The sequence below is a fragment of the Caretta caretta genome, chromosome 2 (assembly GCF_965140235.1).
Source record: "Caretta caretta isolate rCarCar2 chromosome 2, rCarCar1.hap1, whole genome shotgun sequence".
Taxonomy (NCBI): Eukaryota; Metazoa; Chordata; order Testudines; family Cheloniidae; genus Caretta; species Caretta caretta.
The window spans coordinates 194491584-194514390 of NC_134207.1; the positions used below are offsets into that span (position 1 = coordinate 194491584).

At 40.1% G+C, this 22807-nt stretch overlaps 1 protein-coding gene across 4 annotated transcripts in view; it reads left to right on the forward strand.

The window, feature by feature from the left end:
• TCAIM (T cell activation inhibitor, mitochondrial) overlaps positions 1-18414 on the forward strand; it is a 54707-nt gene extending 36293 nt beyond the window's left edge. For 3 of the 4 annotated variants that reach the window (XM_048838674.2, XM_075125717.1, XM_048838673.2), the window contains exons 8-11: positions 1112-1203; positions 4114-4346; positions 5467-5598; positions 7696-13866. In XM_048838674.2, coding sequence (XP_048694631.1) covers positions 1112-1203; positions 4114-4346; positions 5467-5598; positions 7696-7921 — 683 coding nt within the window. In that variant the 3' untranslated portion in view covers positions 7922-13866. Of the gene's footprint in view, positions 1-1111; positions 1204-4113; positions 4347-5466; positions 5599-7695; positions 13867-14981 lie in introns of those variants that run through there. The other variant, XM_075125716.1, reaches the window with a different exon arrangement.
• The last annotated feature ends 4393 nt before the right edge of the window (positions 18415-22807 follow it).

The following is a 22807-nucleotide window of genomic DNA, read 5'->3' on the forward strand; positions in this document are numbered from 1 at the left end:
AGAGATTGGAAAATCTGCAAGAGAGGAAATCTGCAGGAAGAAACTAATAGTGGGGGGGGGGGTGTCCTCTATGAATAAAGACAAAGGATTGCTCTGCTTTATTTTGGAGTGCAAAATCCTTCATCTAGGACGCAAACTGGCAGCATGCATGTCTCATGAAAAAAGGGTCACAGCCAACCTAGCTGTAAAGCACTGCAAGGATTTTGGGTGAGCAATACTGTACTAGACATGAGAGTATCTTGTTAATTAAGTCTGGCTCTAGATTGTGTGTTATGATTTTATTTAATATGTAACCTTTGGTTTACAATATTTCTCCTTGTTACTATTTGAATCTCTGTGCTTTGTTAAACTTGCATTTGATGTCACTGTAAACGAACCTAAACACTGTGAGTTAAGTGGAGTGGTGATTTGAGGTGCAACTGGTAAGCTGGGATGTACTGTTTCTTTGGAAGCAGCAAATCAGTGAATACTGCAAGTGGCCAGTAGATGGGGGCTGGACACTCCAAGGAGATACTTGGAGGGCTGGAGCATGCCTATCACTAACCTACAGAGTGACAGAGGCCTAGAGGGGAGTGCTTATATTGCCAGAGGCTGATGAGGTTGGGGAGCTGATCCATGGCAGGCACAGACAAGGCTTCTTCACTCTAAGGGCAAGTGGTAGAGAGGTGCCTCACAACCCTGGGTGCCCCCCAGGAAATGTTATAGTGGTGATCTGGGCAATATTTACCATATTCAGCTTAAAGTTACTTTATTTAATACAAATAATAGTGATCTAATGGTTTGTTTCTTGAGTGCATACAGTGTTCTGTGGGTTGTTTAAATATGGTATTGTCCCAATATTGATAGTTGTCCAAAAATAGTCTCTCTATAAGATAAGATTCTAAGTAGTGAAACTACGCAGTGGGAGGGAAGGAAAATACTAGGTCAAGTTTCGTGTAGAAAAATCCTTGAATTTAAGCTTTCAGAACGAGAGTTTCCAATTGATGGGAGTAGCAAAAGCTTCTACTTACTTTTGTCTGTGTTGTGAAGATTTACTGTTGGTGAAACGCAATAGTATTGTTAAGGCTTACATAGTTGTGGAAAGTGACTAAAAACTGTGTTTCATTATTAGGACATACAGTAGTATTCACGGACTGTTCAGGTATGAGTGCAACAGGCCACGTCATGCTAGGCACAATGGATGTTCACCACCACTGGATCGAAGTAAGAGAATTTCAGATAAAGGATAGTTAATATTTTTCTTAATTTAGTTAATGGCACCTTGTATAAATGACTTATTTTTAAAAGGTTTATAACCAAGATATGAATTGCTACAGGTAACTGGTAAGTAACTTAACGTAATGCATGCAGTTACTATGTTCACCGTAACTTGATACTTGCATTATAAACCGAATCCTTTGCAGTAGATGTTAATAATAACCATAATCTTTCTGGTTGAGTTTTTACTGCAGTTTCTGCTAGTAAATCAACTTCTGGTCTAATGCTAAGGGTGAACAAAATTGGCTTTTTTCACAACTAGAATGCAACATGATCACACACGGGTGAAATATTTCTTCATCCCTAAAATGTCTCAATGAACCAAAAAAAACCCACTACCACTGGGAACTCAGTGGGAATTTTTTGCTCTTTATTTCAGTGGGAGCTGTGTTGATCACAAATTCTTTTTGCAACATCTACTAAACTACTCTTTCTGTACCCAGCACTCCATCTTGTTCATTAACTAGCCATCTTATACTGAAAGAATCCGTTTGTGTCTCCTTTATTTACACACTTCTATAGGTATTTCAATGTTTGTTGTTGCAAACAGGCTGTGGCAAACTCTGTGGCATTTTTTAATAATAATATATAGTTTCCAAAGAACTATAGGGAGTAATCTTTTAACATAATACAGATACCACCAGGATATCACTTAACAAAATGTCTGAAAATATTTGTCACTTCATTCAAACATGATTTTCATATATTTCATAGTTCCAGTGAATTTAAATTTAGCAATGTGCAGTTCAATTATATGAATTGTAGGCATTGAAGAGGAGATTTACATAGGGCATATGCAGAATTATCACTCTTCGCACCAATGAGTTTAGTTCAGTATTGTCAGGTCTTGGCCCACATAAGTGAGTAGCATTTGGTCACCTGAGAAGTTACTGCTTTTAAAGGACTTGCATAAAAGGAGACAAATGTGGATAAAATTCAAAAAGAAAGAACGGGAGGTGGGTGAGTGAGTTATCTTGTTTGGAAATGTACAATGTTGCAGTGCAGGACCATAAAATTACTATCTTACATCCTGCAGTTAACATTGCAGTCAGCTCCTCAACACAAAATTCTATAGCAGATGATTAGTTCCTTGTCTATGTAAGCTCAGTAGAGTGAGAGGTTTCTATTAACTCTCTTTCCTGTTTTGTTAAGATGAATGATTTATATCTTTGGTAAATTGAGAAATTGGAATTAAATGCAAAATTCATTCAAAAGCATATTGAATAGAAAAAGTTTGAGAGAAGGTGCTTTGAATGTTCACACTTTTTAATAGAAGTTGCATGTTCAGATTCCAAACTACCACCTTGTCTAATTAAAAAGAGAAATTACAACTTCTAATGATTTAGTGTCTTAAATGTATTTTTAAACATTGAGTCGGAAGCTGATGTTTTGAGACTAGTATAGGATAATGTGTGATTTAAAGTCTTTAAGTTCTTGAAAGGTAAATTCACTTCCTTTTTGAAATATTGTAGTTAAAACTAATGAGAAATTGACCAGCATAATTAAAACAACTTAAAATAACTTTGAAAGTCACCTGCTTTGTCATCGTATGCAAAAGGTAACAACTGCATTACCTGTATAACCAGATTGGACCTCCTGCTGCAAATTATCATGGGAAATTGCAGCTTTCCCTTTGACTTCTTCATGATGGAAATAATGCAACATTAATGAATATTGCTAAATTAGCTGTCCATTCTGGGGTATAATCACTGTTGGCAAGATCTGCTTTCATTCTTATCTGATCAGCGTTTGCTGTTTGGAAGGTCTTGTCTACAGCCAAACTTCACCAGTTGAACTGAATCTCTCATTTTTATAGGCTTAAACCAATCCTAAACCAAAATAAAAGTACACACAGTCTTGCACTGATTTAACTAAATTGGTTTAAAAACACACCTTTAATTAAACCAGAGCAAATCTGTATGTAGACAAGGTTGTATTTCCACTTTAGTACCACTGAGTGTTTGTCACGGTCTTTTCTTTTGAAACTATTCTCTATTCAGTCAAGCTGATAGCTCAGACTTTTTGCACAGAAGGAAGAGAAAGATCCTTCAGTTCACACTGCAGCATGGTACGCTGATGCCTGTGTGCAATTCTAGTATATGTTGGCATCGGTACATCTACAGCTAAAACGTTTTCTTTCTCATTTATGTCCATATGCACATTTAAAAATTCAATGTGTATAATTAATGTACTTTAGATAAACTAGCACATATACAACCTATAATTCATAGGCCATGTCATACTAGTCATCTTATTTAGTATATCAAGGTAATGTGTATAATAATGGGACACAAGCGGTCATATATTTTTATATATAAATACACAAAAGTCATTCTGAAACAGGGTTGCTACATATACAATGTGACACACACACACAGCTGCCTAACAGTCACGCCCTCTCATTCTTCATTCACAAGCACACAGCTTACTGTTACCACTTCTATTGTACACTATGGACCATACACATGGGGCTAGAAGTGCAGTGAGAGAACACTTTTTAATCTGTCAGTAGTTGTGTATGAGCCCTCATGTCAGTGGCTACACATGAATGCTTCTTTGTAGGACAAAATCCAGCAAAAAAGCATAACTTCTCATAGAGATTCTGTGTAACCCTCTCTCTTTCCTCAACTGGCCCCCCAAAACAACATTGTCTGTTCACCCAGCCCTACCAATCAAGTTTGTGTTCACAGTGCATAAAAATTTCAGTTGTAACATTTAAATTCTCTGTTTGAATCGTTAGATACTTAATTTTCTTCAGGGTTCATTCCGTTGTGAATTAATAAGCGCTTAATTTCTTGGAGAGAGTTTTATCATGTGTTGTGTGTAATTATAGGAAATGTATTTTTGTGTGTGCAGATTTTTGAGAGATTGCCTAGCTATTATAAACTTCAAAAGAAGATGCTGCTTTTGGAGGACCGTATAAGTCATCTTCTAGGAGGCATACAAATAACATACATTGAAGAACTGCAACCACTGCTAACTCTTGAAGAGTATTACACCACTCTTGATGCTTTTTATAATAGATTGCTAAACAGTAGGCTATCATTTCACCCTCGTAGTCTGCGTGGCTTGCAAATGATTCTAGAAAGGTATGTGTCTGCAGGATAGCTGCTTCTATAAAGCTTTTTGGTCATTTTACACTCTATGCTGATTGTAGTATTACTAAGAGCAATACATAAAGTCTCATTTGCTGAAATATTGTTCCTTTGGCATTTTCACATCCCCTGTTTGTAATACATTTTACATTTTTAAAGTAGCGTCAGGAAATATTAACTGCCTGCATCAAGTTAATTAAGACTGCACAACCTGTAAACAATATGCACACATTACAACTTACTAGGCACTGTCAATCCTGTTTGTAGTTATGGAATCAGTATGATCTGTTTCTAAATGATGTAACTGTGTCAAACTGTTTTTCTTGAGTTGGAGATAGGTTAGCTAGAAGGAAATCATGCACATCCAGCGAGGATAGCATTTTTGTCGTTCTAAACTCATCTGCACGGAATATAGCATTGAATAGATTAAACAATCTGTCAAGCATATGAACAGCTGTTACACTGACACACAAGTATGTGCATCTAATAAGCCACTGTAGTTCAATGGGGGTAGAAGTCCCTGCCCAGGGCATATGTATTTAGGCTTTGTTTATGTGACTAAGATAATGTGCTATTGCTAAGAGAGTACTTGGCTTGAATTCATTTCAGAGCAAGCTTTTCATCCACGTATGGTGCTAATAAGATCATTGGACTGGTTGAACGCAGGATTCAAGAAATTCAGTTGCAGTTGTTTTGTTAGGGTTCTGACAAGACTGCTAAATGTAAAATTTTAATGTATCTTAAAATTGCTAAACTAATGGAGAAAGTCCTTTGAAATCTAAATCTTTGTTTAAATCTCTGAGAAATTATCTGGAAAAAAAGTAAGTTTTGTGAGTCAATAGTTTGTCTGCAGCAGGAAACTAATATGTATCTTTTGAGTTGCTTCTGCTGATCCACACTCCTGAAATTAAAAAAAAAAAAAAAAAAAAATCAGAACACCTAAAATAACATTCTGTACTCATGCCTCAAACCTTTACCAAAGAATTATTTAGAATTTATTGATCAGGTGGGATTTTCTTATCCTTAATTCCTCATTCTGTTGTCCATGACCAATATTTTCGTACAAAAAGTGATAAGATACACCTATTTTGACTTGCATCACGTTTCATTACAGTGATAAGTATGCTCCAAGCTTGCATGAACTTGGTCATTTTAACATCCCAACAATGTGTGATCCAGCAACCCTTCAGTGGTTTATTATTACCAAAGCACAGCAAGCAAGAGAGAATCTGAAAAGAAAGGAAGAGTAAGTATTCTCAACAAGTTTGTACACTAGCTCTTGTGTTTCTCTTCTACTTCTTGTATTACTGAATTATTTGTTTTACATCTATAACAATAAGAGAAATTTGAGGATATATAAAAGGGAGTTAACTTTTTCCTACAAAAAAGGTTCTCACCTTTCCCGCCACTGTTCTATCTGCTGTTTTACCCAACTTGAAAGCTTGTCTCTCACCAGTAGTTGGTCCAATAAAATATATTACCTCATCCAACTGTCATTTGTTATGAACTGCTGTTCAGCTGACTGCTTCCTTATCAGTTTACATAGCAGCTGTATTTCATTACAAAATTAATTTTTTTTGTTTATAAGATATAATGAAACTTTCTCTTGATGATTTTTCAATAATCTTTCTAAAGTATGCAGAAACTCAATAATTTCCACAATTGAGCATTCTTTATTGAATATGGAAATATTTTATGATACATACAAGTAAAGGTTTTTAAAATCTTCCTTTAAGGTCCTGAATCCTTAATATGGACTCAAATTAGAAATAAATATGTTTTAAAACAGCTGAAAATTTTCCTCTTTTTTTACTTATTTGGCAAGACCTGAATTCAGAGTTAGTGTCAGTGAAATCACAAACACGTAATGCAGCATGATGATGCAGCTCCCTTCACTGTTCGAGAGCTTACCATATAATCGGTACTTCAGGAGAAAATAAGAACCCAGAATTTTTGAATACCAATCTAACCAATTAAAACTGATCTTTGAGGACCCAAACTTGCAGCTGGAACAATGCAAGAGGCTGCCCCTGATGCTCATGCAGAGTTCCAGGCAGGTGCAAGGGGATGCCTGCACCAATCCAGTTTCAGGATCATGGTGTAAAGGTGTAATTTTTAAGGCCTGCCTTACACTTCAAAATAGACAGACATAGCTACGCTGCTCAAGAGTCAGTATGTACACCCCTTACCAACATAGCTCTGCCGACCTACCCCGAAGTGTAGACGCATCTATGTCAGTGGAATAGTACTTCTGTCAATACAGCTATTATCATTTGGGGAGGTGGTGTTTTTGGGAAAACACCCTCTCTTGGTGTAGGCTGCACTTGCAATATATGAGATCATGCTGGCATAGCTACAGTAACAAAGTTATGTTGGTATAGTCTCCATAATGTAGACACATCCTAAGTCTGCACATGTATCCTGTTTATTATCTGAATCTTAAGCACAGTACATGTGAAACTTTCGGCTGTTTGTTTGCATCCTCCTTAGGATTGTATTAAATAAAGGAACTGTATATCCTCCCATATAGGATATGTAAAAGTGTTTTAGCAATACAGGATTTAGAATGGCTCAGTTTGTCTATCATTTATCTGTACCAACACTGTCAGATTTGTATTACATGACAGCTTTTTAAAACTGCAGTTCTCAAATGTACATACATACTAGCTTTTTCTTTAGAGAAGCTGGATTTGTCAGTTGGTTTATTCTTATTCCTTTTTGTCTACGGTGAACTGAAAAATAATTTAATTTGCGAAGTCCTGAGTTAAGAATTCTGAATTTCTCTTGCAACAGTAAACTATATTACAAACACCTAAAATAGAGCAGGTGGCTACACTCCCCTTTGTTTGATGTCATCCAGTGTTTTCAGTCACCTGCAGAATACTGAATATAGGGTTTGATAGGTGGGTACATGAGGAAATTATTTTTATACTTTCAAGCCTAGTTTCTTAATGCTGACTAAATATCTCAAAAAGGAACAAACGTTTTTATCTTTAAGATGCCTTGAAAATGAAGTCTCATGACTTTTTTTAACGACAAAGTGCTCTTCAAATAAGTGAGTCAGCAATGTTTTTAAAATGTGGCCTCCTTTCGTAGGTACTCAACTTGGCATAATCACTTGCGCGCACACAGTTTGCATATTTGTACACAAAAACGTTAGATTTTTACACGTTCAAAACTGTCACACTATACCTACACTTGAAAAAATTGAAACTAAATGCACACTGTATATAAATATTTGTCTTTCAAGGACATTTGGGGGGGGGAGGCCCAAGCACTAATTTTATCATTGTATTTGGTCCTCATATTTAGCACTAATTTCTAACTTTTTAAAATATACTAGGTTGACAGTGATGGAAAAAGAGCTAATCAGTGCTTCCACTGAAAAATTTTCTCTGAAACAACTGTATAAGGAGCCAAGTATTTCACATGCACAGATGATAGATTGTTGTAAGCGACTGCTGGAAGAATCGCTCCCATACCTGCAAGGCATGCACCTCTGCATTTCACACTTTTATTCAGTGTTGCAAGATGGAGACCTCTGTATCCCTTGGAACTGGAAAAGCTGAGGCCTGTCTAATAGGCAGAAGAACTGTCTATTTTCACTAAGAAGCTATAAACATGAATTATTTTCTTTTAGAGTAAATTATTTAAATTTGTATTTTGATATCAGTATTCTGACTAAGCCAAGAATTTTCCTTTTAATTGCTGCTCAGAAAGTAGAACTTCAGTTCTTGACAGCTTACTGAATAATGTACAGTATAGCTAGTTCATGCATAAAATTCTGTATGGTTTCCATACTCCTCTTGAAGTCCCATCATAGGGAAGGGGTAATGAAAGGGCATTTCTGATAGTTAAACAAAACTTTTGAATTGGATTTGAAGATTACAAAAAGGGTTTTGGTTTGTTTGTCATATACATGAATATTCCAGGATGGATTTTGTAAAGTTCATAGAAATTGTACCTTTAAAGCCAAGCACTATGTACTAACTAAAGTAGGTGACTAACTCGATTCAAAAATTAAGAAATATCTTGTCAAAGTAGTTCTAGGGGCGGCAAAAGCTGTAGAAGTAATTCTAGAGTCCTTTATATATCATTAATTATCTGGTGCCAATATTGTAGTTACATATTGCTGTATATCTTACTATATAAGAAATATAGAAGAATGAAAAATCCTTCAGTGTTTTTATATGCAGACAGGAACAGTACTTTGAACATTTGTTTAAGAGGAGTTTATTTTAAATATCAATCCAATATCTGCCCATTGGAGTAGGTGTTCACACTTAAATATTTGACATCTTCTTTGTAAATATATCTCCAATCTACATTATTGTTACTATCATTTGTTACTGGAGTATAAAATGCATCAATTGTTTTTAAGTACACTGTAGCTATGGGCATGACTATGAAACTCTTACTCACACTGGTGAGTGCTGATTTGCATGACTAGTCCCAATGAAATCTAGGGATGGTAGAAGTCAGTGCGACTACTCATAACCGTAAGTGCTCACTAATGTAAGTATGAGGCTCACAATCGACCCTGAGGATCAGGCATAATGAATTTTATTTATACTTGATAACTCCAATAGCTGATTGAGAGCTTATTTTCTGAGTAAATGTTAGACTCGTTAAAAAGCTGCTGTTTCACTGTATTTCACACTAAAATACACACCATGTTTGAGTTCTACATCTTGCGAAATCGTCTGAAAGGAACTAGCCAGTTAACATTTTTTGGACTTGGATTCATCTTTCAGAACTGGCAAAAATACTGTAAAATAAATGTGTATAAATTATGTATATTATTGTTTGTGTTGTTAAAATTGCCCACCACCTCCCATTATAAGATCATGTTTTCACTTGCTTATAACTTTGCTGTACTTTAACAGTTTGGGCCCAGATTTTTAATACTAATTTTCTGCCTTCAGCTGGATTTTTTGGAAAACTTCAGCTGAAATGGTTCACCATTTCTGAGAATGAAGCAAAGGAAAAAATATTATTTAGCCCAGGTTAAATATTTCTTGCTCTTCTTTGAACTGCCTTAGCACCCCTGTGCTTTGGAGCAAGAGGGTTGATTTTTGTGTCAAGGATGTGACTCTTGTCTTCCCCATGAAAATCCACTTGAATTTGGCCAAGTTTTAAGTCTTTGAAGGAGCAGGGGGCCAGGCGCATGGTGAAAAGTGGACAGGACAGGCCCATCCACTTTCAAAAGTTTGAGGACCATGGCCCCTTGGCCCTCCCATTCCGGCGCCCCTGATTTCCCATCTGAATTTGTCTATCTTCAGCTCCCAGCCATTGGATCATGTTATACCTTTTGTCTACTAGATTGAAGAGCCTATTATCAAATATCTGTTCCCCATTTGGGTGCAGACAGACTGTAATCATGTCATCCTTTAACCTTCTCTTGGGTAAACTAAATAGCTTGAGCTTCTTTAGTCTATCACTCTATAAGGCATGCTTTCTAATCCTTTAATCATAGAATCATAGAATATCAGGGTTGGAAGGGACCTCAGGAGGTCATCTAGTCCAACCCCCTGCTCAAAGCAGGACCAATCCCCAACTAAATCAAGCCTGACCTTAAAAACTTCTAAGGAAGGAGATTCCACCACCTCCCTAGGTAATGCATTCCAGTATTTCACCACCCTCCTAGTGAAAAAGTTTTTCCTAATATCCAACCTAAACCTCCCCCACTGCAACTTGAGACCATTACTCCTTGTTCTGTCATCTGCTACCACTGAGAATAGTCTAGATCCATCCTCTTTGGAACCCCCTTTCAGGTAGTGAAAGCACCTATCAAATCCCCCCTCATTCTTCTCTTCCGCAGACTAAACAATCCCAGTTCCCTCAGCCTCTCCTCATAAGTCATGTGTTCCAGTCCCCTAATCATTTTTGTTGCCCTCCGCTGGACGTTTTCCAATTTTTCCACATCTTTCTTGTAGTGTGGGGCCCAAAACTGGACACAGTACTCCAGATGAGGCCTCGCCAATGTTGAATAGAGGGGAATGATCAAGTCCTTCAATCTGCTGGCAATGCCCCTACATATACATCCCAAAATGCCATTGGCCTTCTTGGCAGCAACGGCACACTGTTGACTCATATCCAGCTGCTCGTCCACTGTAACCTCTAGGTCCTTTTTTGCAGAACTGCTGCCGAGCCATTCAGTCCCTAGTCTGTAGTGGTGCATGGGATTCTTCCGTCTTAAGTGCAGGACTCTGCACTTGTCCTTGTTGAACCTTATCAGATTTCTTTTGGCCCAATCCTCTAATTTGTCTAGGTCCCTCTGTATCCTATCCCTACCCTCCCACGTATCTACCTCTCCTCCCAGTTTAGTGTCATCTGCAAACTTGCTGAGGGTGCAATCCACACCATCCTCCAGATCATTTATGAAGATATTGAACAAAACCGGCCCAAGGACTGACCATTGGGACACTCCACTTGATACCGGCTGCCAACTAGACATGGAGCCATTGATCACTACCCGTTGAGCCCGACAATCTAGCAAACTTTCTATCCACCTTATAGTCCATTCATCCAGCCCATACTTCTTCAACTTGCTGGCAAGAATACTGTGGGAGACCGTGTCAAAAGCTTTGCTAAAGTCAAGGAACAACATGTCCACTGCTTTCCCCTCATCCACAGAACCAGTTATCTGGTCATAGAAGGCAATTAGATTAGTCAGGCATGACTTGCCCTCGGTGAATCCATGCTGATTGTTCCTGATCACTTTCCTCTCCTCTAAGTGCTTCAGAATTGATTCCTTGAGGACCTGCTCCATGATTTTTCCAGGGACTGGGGTGAGGCTGACTGGCCTGTAGTTCCCAGGATCCTCCTCCTTCCCTTTTTTAAAGATGGGCACTACATTAGCCTTTTTCCAGTCGTCCGGGACTTCCTCCGATCGCCATGAGTTTTCAAAGATACTGGCCAATGGGTCTGCAATCACAGCCACCAACTCCTTTAGCACTCTCAGATGCAGTGCATCCGGGCCAATGGACTTGTGCTCGTCCAGCTTTTCTAAATAGTCCCTAACCACCTCTTTCTCCACAGAGGGCTGGCCATCTATTCCCCATGTTGTGATGCCTAGCGCAGCAGTCCGGGAGCTGACCTTGTTTGTGAAGACAGAGGCAAAAAAGCATTGAGTACATTAGCTTTTTCCACATCCTCTGTCATTAGGTTGCCTCCCTCATTCAGTAAGGGGCCCACACTTTCCTTGACTTTCTTCTTGTTGCTAACATACCTGAAGAAACCCTTCTTGTTACTCTTCATGTCTCTTGCTAGCTGCAACTCCAGGTGTGATTTGGCCTTTCTGATTTCACTCCTGCATGCCCGAGCAATATTTTTATACTCTTCGCTGGTCATTTGTCCAATCTTCCACTTCTTGTAAGCCTCTTTTTTGTGTTTAAGATCAGCAAGGATTTCACTGTTAGGCCAAGCTGGTCGCCTGCCATATTTACTATTCTTTCTACACATCGGGATGGTTTGTCCCTGTAACCTCAATAAGGATTCTTTAAAATACAGCCCGTTCTCCTGGACTCCTTTTCCCCCTCATGTTATTCTCCCAGGGGATCCTGCTCATCAGTTCCCTGAGGGAGTTATAGTCTGCTTTTCTAAAGTCCAGGGTCCGTATTCTGCTGCTCTCCTTTCTTCCCTGTGTCAGGATCCTGAACTCGACCATCTCATGGTCACTGTCTCCCAGGTTCCCATCCACTTTTGCTTCCCCTACTAATTCTTCCCAGTTTGTGAGCAGCAGGTCAAGAAGAGCTCTGCCCCTAGTTGGTTCTTCCAGCACTTGCACCAGGAAATTGTCCCCTACACTTTCCAAAAACTTCCTGGATTGTCTGTGCACCACCGTATTGCTCTCCCAGCAGATATCAGGGTGATTGAAGTCTCCCATGAGAACCAGGGCCTGCGATCTAGTAACTTTCATGAGTTGCCGGAAGAAAGCCTTGTCCACCTCATCCCCCTGGTCCGGTGGGCTATAGCAGACTCCCACCACGACATCACCCTTGTTGCTCACACTTCTAAACTTAATCTAGAGACTCTCAGGTTTTTCTGCAGTTTCATACTTGAGCTCTGAGCAGTCTTACTGCTCCCTTACATACAATGCAACTCCCCCACCTTTTCTGCCCTGCCTGTCCTTCCTGAACAGTTTATATCCATCCATGACAGTACTAATCATTCTCGTGGCTCTTCTCTGAACTCCCTCCAGTTTATTAATGGACACCAGAACTGGTCACCGTATTCCAGCAGCAGTTGCACAAATGCCAAATACAAAGGTAAAATAACCTCTCTACTGCTACTCAAGATTCCCATGTTTATGCATCCAACTATTGCATTAGCCCTTTTCGCCATACCATCACACTGAGAAGTCCTATTCAGCTGAATCCACCAAAACCCCTATCAGGGTTCCTTCTCCACTCTGAACTCCTGGGGTACAGATGTGGGGACCCGCATGAAAGACCCCCTAAGCTTATTTTTACCAGCTTAGGTTAAAAAAATTTCCCAAGGCACAAACTTTGCCTTGTCCTTGAACAGTATGCTGCCACCACCAAGTGATTTAGACAAAGAACAGGGAAAGGACCGCTTGGAGACTAACAAATTTATTTAAGCATAAGCTTTCATGAGCTACAGCTCAGCTTATGCTCAAATAAATTTGTTAGTCTCTAAGGTGCCACAAGTACTCCTTTTCTTTTTAAAGAAACCCTAATGCATTTTCTAGCTAGATTACTTACTAACTTTATAGGAGTTGGAGGGCTTGTATCCTTGATCTGTTCCTGGCAAAGGTATCACACAGACAGACAAAAGCCTTTCCCTCCCTCCAGATTTGAAAGTATCTTGTCCCCTCATTGGTCATTTTGGGTCAGGTGCCAGCGAGGTTACCTTAGCTTCTTAACCCTTTACAGGCCAGGAGGGATTTTATAGCACTGTATACAAAAGGTGGTTACCCTTCCCTTTATGACAACCCCAAAATCTTTTTGAGTCATTGTTTCCCAGGACGGAGTCCCCATCCTAGAAGTATGGCCTATATTCTTTGTTCCTAAATGTATACATTTGCATTTAGCCATATTATATGCATTCTGTTTCCTTGTGCCTACCTTACTGCGCTCTGTATCAGTGACCTGTCGTCTTCATTATTTACCATTTCCCCCCAATTTTTGTGTCCTCCGCAAGCTTTGTCAGTGATTATTTTGTTTTCTTCTTAATAAAAATGTTAACTAGCATAGGGCCAAGAACTGATCCCTGTGGCACCCAAAAGTTTTCTACAGAAAGCTTTTTTTGTGTTTTTTTTTTCACTAAAAAGACAGTTGTAAAGAACATATCCTTTCCTGGAGTAACAGAGAAATGCTCTTGTCATGCAGTTTGTTTTTACAGATGTTTATTCCTGATGTGATTGTTTAAATAACAAATAATTTAGTGCTCAATTTTAGCAAAGACTCTAATGGGGTACTAAATTGCTGAATAGACAGGTTGGTTGCATTACCAGCTCCTTACTTCAATAAAATAATCTTTTTAAATTGTTTTATTTAGTGAAACTAAAATGTTTTGGTTGATTTCTGGGTTTTTTTCATCTTTCACGTTCCACAAATTTTCTTGTAATGTTCTTTCATTTCCCTGAGTTCATTTGACTATTCTCTGGATTCTTTCCACCTTTTTATGAAATTTAGAACTATATAATCTACACTATATTCAGATCTCAAGCATGTGCATTTTTAAGGTAGAGTTAAAGAGTTTATCCATGTATTTTGATTTGTAAGATTAGAAATAAGTGCCTATCTGATGCTTTGGACTCATACATAGTTTTAAAAATTCACAATATCAGACATTTAAAAATCTATATAATAGTTCTCTGAGTTAATCAAGAGTTTGTATAAGAGTTTGAGTTCTTATTGTGTCTTAAAAAGGATAGCAAATCATTAATGGTAGGTTTATTTTTTCTATATTTATAAAACTTCAGCAGAGTTTATAGGGTAGAAGAAGGCCTAGATTTCATTAAGCTAAACTCCAGTGACCTATTAGAACAAGAATCTTGTTCTAACTTTTTAAGTAGGCTGAAACAGCTGTGTTGTAAGGGAGATTCATTCCCAAAGCATGATTGTACTACCCTAGCCCTTCCCAGAATGTTTTGCCATGAGAAAGCCGTTTTAAATTATATACATCTGGCCCTGCCTCCTCCTGGGATAGCTCAGCCCATGCTGTGAACTGTACTGACCACCTGGCTGACTCCAGGCCTCTAATACACTGTAGGTTACAAGTGGCTTGGGTTGCCACAACCCTGTTTCTATCAGACTACTACCAAGGACACGGAGCTTGGGTTTAAACAGGTGGAGTGAATGGCATTGATCAACAGTAGTGGTAGGTATTTCCTTTTATAGCTTGAGCAAAAGTGAGTGGTTTCAACCACAACCTCAAATTTAAGTTGACACAAGGTTTGATAAGAAAACAATCCCTCTTTTTTAGATTTAGTACCACCTTGTCTTCACCCTCTCCTGTATTTACAGCAGATTTGGAGATCAAAAGGCAGTTAGATTTAACTTGGCCACATTTGATTTCTTTTTAATTATTTCTGGGTAATGTTTTGTTTTTAAACATCTGTTCTGTCCGACTCATTTTTATACATATTCGTTTTTCTTGCAGCATGCAACAGCAGGCTAGTGAACATCAGAGGCATGTGTATCTTCAGCACATAATGAAACATTCCGGGATTCATTACTAGAACCAGTAATGGTTACCTGGTATCCTCCTTCAAGTCTGCTATTGTAGACCCACGTTCTGTATATGGCACCCATTTACTAGCTAAACATAAATATAGTTCATTATCAAGACACTTCCTTGATACCGCATCAACCTGCTACACATTATTCTCCCCATCAAATTGCCATGGTCCAGGGATACATTTTTCTAATTCAGTGTGTTTTTATAAACAGGTGCATATTGAGCCCAATTAATGATATGTACCAAGAATACGGGTTACTTTTTTCTCTAAATATATTGACATTCAAGAGCTCAACTGTAGGAGTTACGTTTCTAGCCACAGTCACAGATTCTTTGAGCAGTAGTTGGCCATTAAGGGGTGTACATATGCATACCCCCTAAGTCCCAGCATTCTGTAGACTGAAGGTATAAACACCACATCTCTTCTAAAACAATGACTTTTAAGTCTGTTCTTGTGTTGGACTGTAAATCCTTCAGGACACGCTGTGTATTCAGGGCCCATTTCGGTCAATTTGTAACTGTGAAAGCAATATACGTACAGTGAACCAGACTTACTACTGGTAAGTTAATGTTCTTTCTTCATGATGACTGATTATAGAGCCCCACTGAGATGAGATACCAGTGACCTTCCTGAAGAGGTGGGCTGAGGAACCTTGCTAATTAAGCACTAACTGAAGAATTCCCTTCCTGAAACCAGAAGAATTGAGACCATAATGATTCATGAAGTTATGCACCAACTCTGCATTGCAGCCCTACAGATTTCAAATAAGGGTGCATTGTGGATACATGTCATTAAAATTGCCATCTTCCTAATTGAGCAGGCCCTTAGATGTTCATGCACAGGGACATCGGTTCATAATATGACTGAATGCATAGTACTACCCACTTAGTCTTTGAACTCTAGAACTTTCTCCAAAGGTCAAAAAGTCTTAGACCAAGCATGACTAAGTAGTTTAAAAAGCTCTTTGGGGCAGGGACTGCCTATCATAATGGAATCCTGGTCGAGGCTAGTGCTCCTAGGCTCTATGGTATTTCAAATAATAAATAATTAGAAAGCCTAAGTAGTAGTTAGTGGCCCTTTGCCATTCAGAGTGTGTAACCTTGCCTCCCCAGTATGACTATAGGACAGAAATTCTGAGAATTTGGTTTACTGGGTCAATCCTGTTGAATCTTCCTCAGTATTTGGAGGGGTGGGGAGAGAGGAAATGGAAGCTAACTATAAATCTGTCAGTTTGAACATAGCTGTATCTTTGTATGTGACAGAAAGAGGGATGAGGATAGTTTCATGGACCCTCCAGCTGGTGGACCGGGAAACTGAGGCTCAGTTGGGGTACAAGATATTTACACTGTTGGTGTATGGAATGATGGGCTCAAGAGACCTATCCATGTGCCCAGCCATGCAAACTATAGTTCAAAAAGTTTCTGTGACAGTATGAATAGGCATGTAACTCCTATATGTGTGGCTCTGTGGTGGCAATGTCATGAAGAACTGTAATTTAACTATTCAGTGTATTGATAATTAATTTAATTAGTCAAACTTGGAACAACCCAAACAAAATGGGTTTAAACTGCATTCAGTGTAGGCACTCAATGTCCTTAAAAGACCTGAAGATGAGTCAACAGTGTCTGTCACACAACTTAAAAGATGCCTTGTGATCCCACTTTGCCTCTCAAGCAGCTGTTTAGCTTGGTTGTAGTTCTTTTTCCCTGACTCTCACTTCGTGTGCTGGTTAATACGCTATTGCCACGGACACATTCACTATCAAAAACTTCAGCTCCTCTCAGTTACCATGGCTTTGGCACCTATTAATCTTCAGGAATAAAAACTGAAGTTGTTGGTACTCTCTCCAGTTTTCTTTTATGGTGCTTCTCTGTCAACACTTTCCCTTCTCTGGGATTCTTCTACAACAAAAATTCTATATCTTCAAGAGGGTTGGGGGGGCATTATTTCAGAAATCCGGGGTAATAGCTGCAGTAATCTAAGATTAGGATAAAGCTGGGGAGGACAAACTACAGCTCCCTGCCTGCCCTGGCCCCACACCACTCCTGGAAGCGGCCGGCACCACGTCCCTGCACCCCTTGGGGGAGAGGGGGCAGAGGGCTCATTGCATGGCCCTCACCTGCAGGCACCACCCCTGCAGTTCCCATTGGCCGGGAATGGGGAACCGTGGCCAATGGGAGCTTTGGGGGTGGTACCCATAGGCAAGAGCAGCATACAGCAGAGCCGCCTGCCCTGCCCCTCCCCGCCCCTCCCCTCCCCCAGGAGCCACTGCTGGATATGCTGGCCACTTCTGGGAGCGGTGTGGGGTCAGGGCAGGCAAGGAGCCTGCCTTAGCCCCGTGGCGTGCCACTGCCATCCCGGAGGTAAGTGCTGCTACCACCTCAAGGTAAGCGGCGCCAGGCCAGAGCCTGCACCCCCCCGCACCCCAACCCCCTGCCCTGAGCCCCATAACCCCCTGCCTTGAGCCCCCTGCCTCACTCCTCCTGCACCCCAACCCCTTGCCCTGAGTCCCTTCCTGCACACCGCACCCCGTCCTGCACCGCAACCCCAGCCCTACATTCATGGCCCTGCATACAATTTCACCACCCAAATGTGGCCAAATGTGGTGAAAAAGTTTGCCCACCCCTAGGATAAAGGTTACTTATGTACAGAGTAAGATGTGTTCTCTTTGAGGCCTGAGATCTGAATCACTTATTTCTGTATTTTCTCCCTGAATGATATCTGATCAATACCCTGCAAACTATACCAACTTGGCCTGCGTTCTCTTCATCTCATAAACTAAGCAAGTTTAGGCGTAATAAATATACGGAAGGAACATTCAAGGAAAACCTAGGTGTTGTAAGATTTAATACTAAGCGGTACTCTGCCCTCTGAGTTAAAGATGCAACCACATAGAAAAATTGAGGGACCTCCAGTGAAAATAAATGAGATCTGGAGCAGTAATGCAGAACATCAACAGGGTCATAAATTGGTGAAGATGAATGTGCCCCGTGGTGCACCTTTGTGTAGTCATAATCCAATCAATGTGTTATCCAGGTGCTTTCATTTATATTTAGGATACCATAAATCTATTGCATGTCTAGGAGCAAATATTGCCATTTAAGTTGTCAGCTAACAGGTGCTCTGCCTTTTTATTATCAAAAAGAGCTAATAAATCATAGATTTCTGTGCTTACAATTAAAATGGTGCAGTCCTCTTTCACATTAATGTTTGCATTCTTATGCATTTTTTTCCCATCTAATTTTATACCTGTCAGTATTGTAATAGTTTTCCTGTTCTGTCCACTAGTGAGCTTTGCTTCTAAAATTGTATCAGTTTTGCATAAATAAAAAGAAAAAATGTAAACAATGTTAACCCACGTGTGAAGTTTTTCCTGTTCTTGTATTTATTTAGCCTGGGTCTCAGCAGTACCATGTTACAGCCGCTGTCTCTCCACTTTTCTGGATAGCAGGTTTTAAAACTGTTTTATTTTATGGTGCATGCCATCTACAGTGGCCATGGAAACCATGTTAGCATTCTTCTGGCAAGAACCATCTTTAAACTATGGGCTTTGCTCTCGTCTAAAAAAATAAAAACAGAATTTGGGGGTGCTGTGTTTTGGTTTTTTACCCAACTGTATTCTGTGCCATTTGGCATGGCTAGTATGGATGGGGATGAATTTTATGAGCAAGTTCCAAAATGGTACGTTAGCCTACGCTTCTAAAGTAGAGCATGGTTTGGAACTTGCTACTGACATAACTTAGTCTAAATGTTTATATGTGTAGGGCAAAGGAAGAGAAAAGAGGAGGAGTCCCTTGAGAAGAAAAGGGAAAGATCATACGCTAAGCAAGTCTCTCCGCTCATCATCCTCCTTTTCTCTCATCCCTTTGCTGTCTCAGGTGCTAGTTCTCTTTGGCTCTGTGATGGGGTGTACTCCCCACACTAGCCCTGCAAGAGCTGAATTGAGCCAAATAGGCTGCAATCTGAGAGAATGAAACCTCTGAGGAAAGCCCTAATTAGGGGAGGCTCACCTGTGGGAACAGGCGGGGCTTATAGAAAGAAAGGAAATTAGAAGCAGATTACTGCAGTTACTCTCTGGGAAGAAAGGGTGCTATAAAGACAAGTAGCCCATTGTTATTCCCTAGGAGGAGGGAGCTGAGAGGCTGGCAAATCCAAAGGAGTAGGGAGGGCCAAAAGGTAAGGAAGAGGCTCAAGAAAAGGCAGCAAGGTGTAGGAGGGAACAGACCTTGGCTACTGTTTAGAGGGTCCTTGAGCTGAAACCTGGAATAGAGGATTGGCCTGGGTTCCCCTGAGGCAGTGAATGGGAGGGCTGCCTGAGACAGCTGGTGAGCAGAGACTTTGATACAAATCCCCAGAAGGGGAAACCAGAGTGACCTGGCCAGAGGGCTAAATCACGAAGAGAAGACTGTAGTTCATGGGAGGAGGGAGGGGCCGCAGAGGCAGAAAGAGACAGAGTGCAACCGCAGGAAGGCGTGTTGGCCATGGAGAGCTAATTCCTAGAACGGCAAGGAGGGGGCGCCACCTGGGGTCATCACAGGCTCCTTGATCTGAAATGGCCATGGAAAGATCCCCGCTCTCCCAAACTGATAAATATGACAGTAACAAAGATGGTGTGCACTCAGCAACTCTGAGAGTGGATTTTCAGAAGTGCTGAGAATCCCGTTTACTCTGCTCCCACTGAAGTCAAAACTTCTGTGGGAGCTGAGTTAGGCCAATATTGAGCATTTTTTAAAATTCCATCCTCCTAGTATAATAAAACTCCATCTGTTTCATTACAAAATCTTTACACCTCGCTTGCCCTTGGACCTAATGCACAGTAGATGTGCATTTAAATGTGGCCTAGCAGTTTTTCAACCTACCTGTGCTTTATGAAAATTCTGATACTTTCATAATCAAGCTGGGTGAGCTAAGGTTAGAGGAGGCATCTTTACTAAATAGATCCACCTCTCTGCTCTTTCCTGATGCAAAGATGAACCTTTCTGGTTTTTGTGAGCCTCAAATGTCCTTTAATTTAAATGTTAAAGTTTATAAAAGAGAGGTTATCATTGGAATGTATGTTCTTCTTTGAATGCTTGCTCATGTCCATTCCTGCCTCTGCTCAACCCCCCCCAAGAAGGCCCTGCCCATGCTCCACCCCCAGCTTGACCCCCTTCCGAAGAACTCCTGCTGCTTGCACCTCTTTGCCCCATCCCCCCCTCACGAGCGTCTCCTCTTCCCTTCCCCGAGGAAAAAAATTCTCTGGCAACTGTGCACGCAGCACGCTCATATCATGGAATGGACAAGAGCAATGGATCTCAAAGAGCAACAGAAACGGAAAGGTTAGTAATCGTATTTTTCAGTATTAGCAAGCCTTATTAAGGAACCACTGAAGATCACCTTTCAAAAATCCGAGCAATAAGATCTGTTAATGAGAGGTTTCACTACGAGGAATTGATCTTGTGTCTTCATTATAGTTGCCTAATTCTAAAAGGACCATTACAAAATGTTAATCCAAGCACCTTCACTCCAAACATATAAGCCTCCTGCAGGAGAAGGATCCTCATGTAATCAGTTAGCAACCTGGCATCACAGTATACCTACTCCTAGTTCAGAGTATTGTTAAATCACTCCTTCCATCCTCCGCTATAGAGGATCAAGGTGATGAGAAGACTTTTAAATTAATAACTGCACCTTTTTATGAGACTTCCTTTACTGCCTTTTACCATTTTATGGAGAAGTGAAACTCCATTCTAGATACTGAATTGCTCAGTAGCAAATATCCTAGAGTAATCTCTGAATTTTTTTTCATGATTTTTTTTTTTTAAAAATCTAGATGTAGCAAACTCCATAAAGCAAAAGATCATCTGGGCATGCTTGCTAGAAAGGCAGTATATTGTAATAAAACAAATCAATATTGTACACTATCACAGGGCCTTCTGTAATACGTTCCCAGGTCTAGTAAAGAGTGGCTTGTAATGGTCTGCTGTGTATATTTCCACAGCTACTGGAACTACTCAGCAAGACAGGGTTTCTGAATAAAACTAGGTTTCAGAGGAGCAGCCGTGTTAGTCTGTGTTCGCAAAAAGAACAGGAGGACTTGGGGCGCCTTAGAGACGACCCAATTTATCGGAGCATGAGCTTTCGTGAGCTACAGCTCACTTCATCGGATGCATGCATCCGATGAAGTGAGCTGTAGCTCACGAAAGCTCATGCTCCGATAAATTGGTTCGTCTCTAAGGTGCCCCAAGTCCTCCTTGAATAAAACTATTTAACACTTGATTTTCAAAGAGTTTTACAAACCCTAATTTTTACCTCACTTCGGTGAGGCCGTGTTCCTGACTTACGAAAGAGGAGCCTGAGCAGAGAAGACCAGTGACTTGTCTAAGGTCACAGTGAAGGAGAACTAGAGTGAACTAGAGTTCACTAGAACTCAGGAGTTCCTAGCTCCCAATCCTGTGTCCAAGGCTACACGATGCCCTTCTTGCAGAGACACATCATGGAGGAGCTCCATGTGCCCGAGGAGAGCCAAAGGATTCACGCAGAGTTTCAAGCTGCAGCCAACACCTTTTCTGCAGGAGGAGGACAGGTTAGGACTCCTTACAAATCCTGGCCATGCTGTCCTTTTAACCTCCGCGTGCACGCGTGTATTCATGAGGGAGCTAGGAATCCCTGAGTTCTAACCTTAGCTCTGAGAACTGGTGCTCTTTATGGCCATGGGCAAGTCACTTAACCTCTCTGCCTCAATACCTGGCAGAACAAGTCGAAGAGCGTTCTGAGTTATGGGATGAAGGTTGAGCCCCTTTACTGCAAAGAAGATTAAAGAGTTTAACTGAGGAGCAGATGGAGGTATACTGGAAAGATTACTCTCTGCAGTCTCTTGATGATAGAGTATTATGCTAACGCTGCCTAGGTCAAATACTTGCATTCAGCCCAACTAATGGAATGTTAGGTTTGCTTATCAATAATCATAAATGGGCTAGGACTCCCACTTTTGCTTTATGTCAATTTATTGGACATTTATATAGGTTGTACCCCCAGTGACAGTCACAAGTAACTAATACTGAAGAAAAGTTGCATATACACTGTTCAGTCAAAAAAAATTGCCACTTTCCTATGGCAGATTCAAAAATACAAATGAGAGTACAAACCAAAAATCACTTGGGCATTTTCTGCGAACTTTGAGTATTAACTTCAATAGCACTGTATAGGGATCTGGTATGTGGCTTTAAATCTGGAAGCCTGAACACTTGAAATGTGAAAGGCAAACTGGAATAAATGCAAGATCATCTTGTTTCCTTTTTGATGTATTTGTTATTGTAAACCTAGTGCCCAGGTCATAACCCTAGGATTGGCTCTTTAGTTATGATCTTATTTAGAGTCAAATTTTGTGTCCTATCGCTTTAACCATAGCCTGCATTATTAAAAATGAATTTAGTGGTCCTCTAGGAGCGGACTCTGCAGGTAGCAAACAAGCATCTTGGTATATATTGTCTTCAATTATTCATTCTGGACTATGGGGATTTGTGAAATGTATTTCTAGCTAAGCTCAAAGCCATTATACTCATGCTAGCAACAGGGCTATGCTATTTAGTTTAACAGAAAAGGACATGATTGCCCTCTTCAAGTTTTCTGTTTGTAATATTTTATTGCATTTAATAAAGTTTGCTGCAATTGTATGTATATATTGTGGACATGGCCAGTCATTAGAGAGTGTTGCAATGCAATCCATAACCAAATATCACAAATTGTTGGATATTTATTACAGAAT